This window comes from Punica granatum, chromosome 2 (genome assembly GCF_007655135.1).
Source record: "Punica granatum isolate Tunisia-2019 chromosome 2, ASM765513v2, whole genome shotgun sequence".
Lineage (NCBI taxonomy): Eukaryota > Viridiplantae > Streptophyta > Magnoliopsida > Myrtales > Lythraceae > Punica > Punica granatum.
In genome coordinates, this window is record NC_045128.1 from 39,419,600 (window position 1) to 39,429,393 (window position 9,794).

Below are 9,794 nucleotides of genomic sequence, written 5' to 3' on the forward strand. Positions count from 1 at the left end.
AAAAGGTTGTACGTTCTAATAAAGCATCGGGTCACTTTTTTCTTTTTCTTTTTCTTTTTTTCCCAATGTGGGGTCCGCCAGTTTGAATCGAATGGGCAGTTTGTTTGTAAGTTTCTGATTTTCGAAAAATCCTAGGCGTGCTTATTTTAAGAAAATATATTCTAAATTAAAGAATCATAAAAAATAAAATCCTATAAAATATGTGTTTATCTATCCAAAAGAAGGAAAGGGTACTTTCTTATCAAAAGTTGAACTTTCTGTAGCGAGTCACTGGGATTACTTTTCCACATCACAGCTTCATAAACTAAACTTTAATTTATAAAAACAAAAAAACAAAGATGGTAACTTTAAATTCGAGAACTATGATGCTCTGTTTGATTTTACATTTTTAAAATTTTAATTCTAACTTTAATTCTATTCACTATACAACAAAAATTAATAATACAATTATTACTTTTTCTTTTTTCTTTAATTTTTTAACCATTCAATTCAATTTTTAATATTAAATTCTCTCAACTATCCATTATTTTTTTTTACAATTCAACAATATAATCATTACTTTTTCTCAACTATTCATTACTTTTTTACACTTTTTTCTAATAATTCAACGACACAATCATTACAACTCAATTAAAATCAAAACTTAAACTCTACTTAACTCTAAAACCAAACACATCATGAGATTCTCACGATAGTCAGTTACAACCAAATTACAATCGTGGTAGCCACATCTTTATCTCTGTAAAAGAAAATTATATGTTATGCAGTTATCCACATTTACAGTAATCCGAATATATCTACCAAATATAACAATATCGCATATTTGTGTTCCAGCCTATATAGTTCATGGTTAAGTTATCGTTATATCTTTATAATATAGTCAAACCAAATGCCTCGTGGTACATAATCTTATTCTGGTTTTTTCCCCTTTCTTCCTATATACAAAGACCATCCGTGTGTAACCTATTGAAATTGTAATGAAATTTTTCAATATGCTTATGGATAGATGAATTGATTTGAAAAAGGAGAAAAAAAACGATGAGAAAAATAAAAAGAATAGTAAATTGACAAATTGGTTCTTCAGAGATGCATGTTATATCAAATCTGATCTCAAAATTTATTTTACATCAAATTGAAGCTTAAGAGAAGTGTACATAAAATTCGATCTCAAGAAATTTTTTACATCAAATTGAATATTGAGAGATTAAGTATGCATCAAATCCGACCTTCTATTAGAATGACGTCCATAAATGGATGGAAAAATCTGATCTGACATTTAACAACTGATGTGGCATTATTTGGTTGTTTTCTTTCATTTTTTTATTCTTTATTTCTGTCTAGCTTTAAAAAAGTATTTCCTACAGTTTTTTCACTTTTCAGTTGGAGGTGGAAAAAACTTCCTTCTCCCGGCTCGTCCTCCTCAATCGCTGGTGCTCTCGGTGTAGACTCGCCAATTACTGTCGCCATAATCTCTATGTCACTCTCTCTCTCTCTCTCCTTGCCTCTAGCTCTCTATGCTTTGTCCTGTCTGACTGTATCGTGTGTCCATGCGGGCTTTTCCGTCGCACCTCTAACTCTCTATGTTCGCAGGGACACACAATACAATCAGGCAGGGCAACGCATAGAGAGCTAGAGGCAAGGAGAGAGTGTGACGAAGAGATTATGACGGCAACGATTGGCGAGTCTACGTCAAGAGCACCAACGATTGACAAGAACGCGCCGGGAGGAGGAAGTTTTTTCCGCCTCCAACTGAAAAGTGAAAAAACTATAGGAAATACTTTTTTAAAGCTAGACAGAAATAAAGAATAAAAAAATGAAAGAAAACAACCAAATAATGCCACATCAGTTGTTGAATGTCAGATCAGATTTTTCCATCCATTTTTGGACGGCATTCTGACATAATATCGAATTTGATATACACTTAATCTCTCAAGGCTCAACTTGATGTACACTTAATCTCTCAAAATTCAATTTGATTGAGGTCGGATTTGATGTACACTTAATCTCTCAATGTTCAATTTGATGTAAAAAATTTCTTAAGGTCGGTTTTGATGTACACTTAATCTCTCAAGGTTTAATTTGATGTAAAAAATTTTTGAGGTCAGATTTGATGTAACATGCAATTCTAGAGGACCAATTTGCCAATTTACTCTAAAAAGAATGAGTTGGAGATAAAATGAACAAATATAATCCGACAAATTTCGGATTGAGAGATTGAGAGAGGAGATAATAAAATAAGAAGAGATTGACATGTATAGATGTCAAAATGGACAATATTATTCTTCAATTAATGTCTTATTTTAAGTAGTATGATACATAAACTAAAAGTAATGGATATTTTTACTTTTTAATCACCCTATATAACTAAGGAGGTGGTTCCAAAATTGAACATTACTAAGTAATAGATAATCATATAAGACATATATATATATATATATATATTATGAGTTTTGACCCGCACTACGCGTTAAATACACATAATTTCAATTTTTAATTTATATAACTGCTCTAAGTGCACCGTCATGAAGCACATGTAATAGCGACTCGCTAGCAGAATTGCACAGGGGGCATAAGCCCGGTGCTGCCCAAGCCACGAAGCAAACGCTATTCGCTTGTAAGGAGCTTGCCATGTCCCACCAACCACCGGAAATTCCTCACCTTTTGGAGGTCCTCTCCATGACTTCACCGAGAAGAGCCCATTCTTCGTAAACCTCCAAAAGGCGCAATGAGGACCTCTCTCTGGGCTTGGTGGAACTTTGATTTGATCATATTAGGTTTGCGCCGGAAAATCGCTGTTTTCTTTCTCCTCCCTTCCCTTCCCGGTAGGAAAACCAATCGATAAAAAGGGGACCCCCTCTGGCATGACTGTGTGTCATGTTAACACGGTTTCCCCCGTGTAAGATGCGCATGGATTTCGTGGCCCACTACACATCCAACGGTGAGGAGATTCCGTGAAAAATTAACGAAAAGAGAAAAGAACAACCTGTATAACTTCATTAGTCAAGACGTATTCGATATTATAATCAAGAGATGTGAATAAGAAAACTCCAGGTTCGCCGAGATAGAAAATCTATTCAAAGCTGTGGTGACATTGGAAATGTTACTACCTATTGACAGATGTTTTGATTAAAAAAACCAGTTCCAGCACTATAATGCGCAGCCTATTCAAAGGAATTGGGCTTTCAAAGATGACAAAGCAGCTGTCAAGCGAGACATCCTCTCCTCGAATATCATCTTCCATTCCTCAGCCTCTGGTAGCTTCGGTCTCTGAGAAATGTACTTCGACTTTGTTTCCACTGACTTTGCTGTTAGAGCCTCCCAATCTGAAATAAATTTTGCATTCCTAGATCTAGTCTCTGCCAGCTTCTTCTTGGGCTCTTCCTCTTCCACGGTGAGTTTCTCCGACAATTCTTTATTTAAAGGTGGGTCTCCCGGTTGTTCGTCATGGCAGAAAAGAGGAGTTTCCGGCTCAATAATCAAGCAATCCAAGATAAAATCATCGAAGTCAACCCGGAATTCCAAGATTGATCTCCACTGTTCATGCAATAGCCCAGTTTCCGCTATGCTGAGAGTAGACAATGCAGGAGCTATTCTATCTTTCATGTTCAGCTTGAAAAGGTCCAAAAGGCATTCCTTCAAGAACTGCTTAGCATTCTCAACCTCTTCTGAACTGGGAGCTTTGGGAAGTGTATGAGAAGTTCAAGTGCCCGAAGTTGGTCCTTCTCTGTCCATCTCTCTTGCTGAATAAGCATCAAGTGAAGGAGCAGATGGAGGAGGAACCGCATCAGGAACAACAATTGGAGGGACACCGACAGCGCTGTGGACAATAACATTAGCTTCAACAACCACAGTATCTTGTGTTCTGAAGCCTCTAGTCTGGTCATGAAGCTCAAAAAGGAGCATAAACGATGTGAAACCCCAGTTGGCTTCTAGCCTTGTGAACTTGTGACTTGTTCCTGAAATCACGTTAATACAACTCATATTTACTCAATTGAATATTTTTCGTAAATGCCTCGTTATGATGAAATAAAAAAAAGCTATGGAAGAAACACCATCGATGCAATGGCCAAAGGAAAACTACATGATGACCATTCACAAGATACTCAAGTGCATAACTGGCATGAAATGCAAAATAACTTATATTTGAAGTATCAACATACTCTTTGTAATCGAGGAATCCCGGCAATTTTGATTGATCACTGTCAAACTAAAATCGACAATTCTGCTCCATCCAATAGGCAAAGATGCGGAATCAGGAACATCTAAGTATATAGAGATAAAATCGGCGTTGTTCCCCTTCGGAAAAATCAATATCGGCCACCTGCTCAGTGAACCACACATATCAAGAAAATGTCATGCCGCAAAATATCCTACATGGTAGCTAATTGAATTTATTAACTTTTAGAAGTTAATCTTTTACCATTTAAAGCCGGCAACAGTGAAAACTTCTGAGTGGTATTTTCTTGAAGTTAACTTGCTGAAATTGCTGATTTTCCACGTAAATCTCTCGGATGGACGATTTTGTGCTTCCATTTCCTGTATTTCCACATTCAGTTGAAGGAAAAAAAATATATATATATATATATACTCAGGTAAACAGTTCTTCATGTAAAAATTATCAAACTCATTTGAAATCAGCAATATATGAATGAATGGTATAACCTGGTGATCACGCATGTGTTCCAAAAATGAAGGAACAGTTAAATATCTGCAACTTTCGGCACCCCGAACGGAGCTTTTCTGAAAGCAAATGATGTCCCCATTGCCAAGATACAACAAAAGGGATCTGCAATTACAAAGAAACAGAGAGGCAAAAAAGCAAAACAACAAAAACAAAAGGGATCTGCAGCAACAAGACATATCTGATTAGATCGAAATGAAGCAGCCGCATCAATGAGTTTTTGTCTGTGCTACGCGCGAGGATATTTTTTAAGTACTCTTATACACGTCATATTAAGCGCATTTCAATTTTCCCTAACATAAAGCAGCTCCTATTTTTTCTTAAAAAATTTCCAGTTAACAGTAACTAAATACAGAAAGAAAAGAGAGGAAATAAAGGATGATGAGGATAATTGTGTAAAATCAAATAAATAATTGTGTAAAATCAAATAAAAACTAACTCCTGGAGGATTCCAAAGGTTTCCATTATATAGTAGTATAGATATAGATAATAGTACTAAGGTTTGTGTCCGCGCTATGCTCGGTGATATACCCGCTTCCACAATTACACGTATTTCTAGAGTTTTAGTTAATTTTTATTTCCCCAAAATTAACAATATAAAGAGAAAAAATTGCATGAGAGATATTTTTTAAAGTAGGTATTCATACATATTAAGCATATTTCAATTTTGATTATCATAATAAAAACTTTTAATATTTTCAAATTTGAATTTCTAAGTAAATGCAAAACAAAAGAAAGAAATGTGAAAAGGAAAAGATGTTGGAGGAGAGAGTGGAAAAATAAATTGAGAGAGAAATATATGGAGGAAAAATAGGGACGTTAGAAACAAGTAGTTGGCAGTTATGTTTTGAATTTATTTTTCTATTATTAATCCAACGATCCTTTTTTATTTAGCAACAAATAATAGTAAATCTGTACTATTATATAAAACCAAAACCTTCCTTTTTTATGTGACTTTTTATTTTTCAAAATGTCCATGATACATTATCTCCAATTAATTACCATCATTATATTTTGGACAATTTAATTTTATCAACTAACTTTCAAGTCCACTCACCCACTTTCCTTTCAAATTCCCACTCTCACTTTATTTTTTTCACCCCTTCCCCTTCTTATTTTCCTCTCTTTTTCCTAATCATTTCTCTCTTTTTCTTCTTTGCCCATGCGTAGCGCGGGTACGTTTTGCAACTACAATGAGATTACTTGGGGTTTACTTGATTAATCAGGACATAAATGACGAGCCTTCCCGATAAACAATTCATATTAAAAAAGAGAGGCCAGTCATAAAGATGAAAAAGAGAAAAATATGGTTACAGGTTTTGATTCCTCTTCGGGTGTTAGAGGCTTCAAAGGACGGTACGTATGGTTTTCTTGCCGTGCCCATCTCCAGAACAGTTGAAACTGCACTGGTATGCCAAAGACACTGGCAATTTTCACCTGTGGCTCATTAATTTTGTCATTCATTTAAGAACATATCGCAAGTAACTAAAGTTCTGCTCCAAAATGATTCTGAAATTTAACACTAGAAGAGCTGAAGGCACTAATTGACTATCCGATAAACATATGTAATAATTGCGGAATTTTAGTTGGAGAACTGCGAATGAACATATCTATCTATCTATCTATCTATCTATCTATCTATCCATATCTATCTTCTATCTAGACATATCTATCTATCTATCTATCTATACATATAATGAAAACAGGTCCAATCTCTATATATAATGAAAACAGGTCCCTTTTGGACCTCTTGGGGAGAGTGGGTGGGTTTCCCCACTCTCACCCAACTTTTTTTTTTAAATAAAAGTTATTTTTGATATTTTCACAAATAGATAATATGTTTTTTTTCTCAGTTTACACGCTTGCTATCCGAACACCAACAATCTATACATATAATGAATATATACTTTTTAAAATTTTGATATTTTTATAAATAAACTATATATATATTTTTCTGATTTACGCCGCTTTGTATTGAACACCAACAAGCACCAATTAATCTATATTTGAATGCGGTCGGTCTAATAGGGGCTAATATTTTCTAATCGTGAATTTTCTCCAATCATAATACTTAAACCCAAGATTTTTTTTAAGGAAAAAAATCATCAAACCAGTTGAATCAAACCCCACCGGAATGATACTTGTATTTAAGTATAAAAGACGTATTTCAATTCATAGCCCAATCTAACTAGCCCATTTTCATTTGTGATGTTATCAATGTCCTAATTATTTAAGGTGGTATGCAAGGTTATGCCAATCTATTAACTGAGTAAAGTTCCTCACTTAAAATATCTTTTAATGAATTTCAAACACGTGTATTGCAAATATAGTTCGTCACTTAAAATAACCAAACCGACTTAAAGGACTATTATATTGTGATCAGAAAATTTTTATTAGAAATATTGAAAATTCAAATTAAGTTTAACATGAGAAATGTTTGCTTTTGTATCAATTAAATATAAGTAATCAGTATAAACTATTTTAAAATTTTGAATAATTTGTTAGTAATCGAGAGTTCATAATCTTTACCCATGAATATTTTTTATCATTAGTTATTGCTATATCAGTTATTACATTAACTAATATGATAAAGTAAAAGTTTGACGGAAAAAATATTTCAACCCACAGCATCGCGCAGATTTTTTTCCAGTATTAATAGAGCCAAAAGCACAGTGGCTGAATATTTAAGGATAGGTAAAACTACTTTTTCGTCTAAAAGCGAGGCTCGTAGACTTAATACAATGAAATAGAAATCACATGGTCCGTTGGGTAGTGGAGTTGAAATTTTATTCCCCTCCACTCTAGTCTAATGGGACAAAAGTAGATGTTATGTATATAATATATGAGAAATTTGTTATTAGAAAGATGGTTGTATTAATAGTTAAAAAAATAGATGTAAAAATTTATTATTAAATGAGAGAAAATACAAAAAGTATATGTGCATAGATAGATATAAAAGTAGATGATGAATATATAGATGTACACGTAGATGATGGAATTTATTGTTAAAAAACTAAGTGTTGCTAGCGTTAGGAGGTTCCTTAAGTGGTGGATTTATAACCCAAAAATAATACGTTTCTTGTTATTCAATGAAAAACTTATTTATAACCAAGTCGTCTTATTATTTTGTAATAGTGAGTCATCTTTTTAAAGAATAAGTTTCTTATTATGTAACAAGTTTATTGTTGTACTTAAAAATAATAAATTTCTTATTAAATAATAAGTTTCTTATTATTTAAAAAGTCCATTATTATTTCGTTACCAATAGTCACCCAACAAACTGTGACGTGGCAACGTTTGATTGGCCTCTGCAAAAAGCTCCTTTTAAGTAGCCTCCTAAGAAGAGTTTATCTCTAAGAAATTAGTTGTACTAATGGTTAGGAAAAAGTAGATATGAGAATTTATTGTTAAATGACAATCGCGAGTAAATGTTAAAATTTTATGGACTCTATAATTATTAATTTTTCATTAACTAAAGTTAGGAATATTGTAGACTTTGGATTTTCTAATATTATTCTTATACGTTGAATTGATTATTTTCGTTAATTATTTTGTGATAATATCTATGAAATAATTTACATGAATTATTTTTTTTAGTATCCAAAAGTCCAATAGGTTCTGATTGATCTAATTCGAGCAGGATCAGCCTATTAAAGGGTGAGACTTTCCCAACCAAGAATTTTACATGAGTTATTTGCTTATGAGCTCTTAAATTAAAACTAGGCGATCAGCCCATGCATATATGCATACTAGAGATATATGAATCAATCAATTTTATTTTTGATTGGCTTTTTTTAGGCCATATTTTTCACATGATTTAAATTTGCAAATATACATCACAACAGTTAATATATAAATGGATAAATCATGAAAATAGTATGTTGCTTATCTGTAAAAAAAAGAAAATAATATGTTATGTCCTTTTGTAGACTCATATATGAAAATAAGGGTGTCCGACAGATCCGGAACCGATGACAACTTACACATTAAAAAAGAGTATGATTGAATAAACTCCTCTATCAAAGCAAATTGTCACAATTACTTAATATGCATGACATAAATTCCAAATATGAAAAACATGCCGACAAAATCAAAATGATCCCAATCTTCATAGGTTAACACGTAGAAAAAAATACAATATTAATTTCGATAAATCAAATTGATGTATAATTTCAATGCAAGAAACTGCAAAAGTTTTTGAACTAATATCATAATGGAATAATATATCAATAATATCAACAAATAACTCAAATTAAATCTGGTAGTGTATCTTTGATTACATAATTTGACATTCATAATCAGCTGAAAAGCATACAACTAACAAGACCAAGAGGTCAAATCCTGTCATCACACTAAAGTCCTCCTAAAGAACCTTGGATGATCTTGATTTCATATATCTAAAGCATATATCTTGAATGAAGAACTTCTAAAGATTTATATATATATATATATATTATTTTCTCTCCTCAAGTGAAGAGCGTTCATCTTCAATATTGATCTTCTAAGGAGTCTTTTTATGCTATTTATATATGCATGACTTTTAAACTTTTAATTTTTGGACTTTCATGATTGAAATACTTTTTGACTTCCCATAAATGATGTGGCTTAATAGTATTGCGACTTTTCCATTGATTGGGACACCAAGAATCACTCATCTTGAGGGGAGCTTCATTCTACACGGTATCATTTGATGCTTTTACTTGGATTTAATAATTTATATAGATATAGATTATCTAGCGTGGTATAAAGTTTATATAGTACAAAAATATTTTTTATATATTAATATAAACTATAAATCAATATTAATAATTGTCTTAATATCTAATATTTCATAATAATTGTTCTTTATAAAATCCATGCAATGCACGGGTTCAATAGCCTAGTATGTATAATAAAAATATGATCATTTGTTTTTGAAAAGCGAATATGATTCATATTAATAAAAAAATTTAATTTATATTTTAAAAAACAAATATTATTCAAATTTAGAAAAAAAAAATCTAATTCTTATTTTAAAAAATAAAATATGATCTTACATTATTTACTTACATAAGTAACATATCTTTTGAATACAAATGTGAAGTATATTAATTCAGAAAAGAATGATTCGTCT

The 9,794-nt window shown here is 32.1% G+C and overlaps 1 protein-coding gene across 1 annotated transcript; it reads right to left on the reverse strand.

Annotated features, from left to right (window-relative positions):
• Positions 1–2,989: 2,989 nt before the first annotated feature.
• LOC116197134 (ubiquitin carboxyl-terminal hydrolase 12-like) lies at positions 2,990–5,321 on the reverse strand. The gene is made up of 4 exons (XM_031527169.1): positions 4,663–5,321; positions 4,421–4,536; positions 4,161–4,321; positions 2,990–3,956 (listed from the first exon to the last, which is right to left on the reverse strand). Exons 1-4 carry the CDS (start codon positions 4,858–4,860, stop codon positions 3,700–3,702), a joined length of 732 nt encoding a protein of 243 aa, XP_031383029.1. The 5' UTR covers positions 4,861–5,321; the 3' UTR covers positions 2,990–3,699.
• Positions 5,322–9,794: the final 4,473 nt, after the last annotated feature.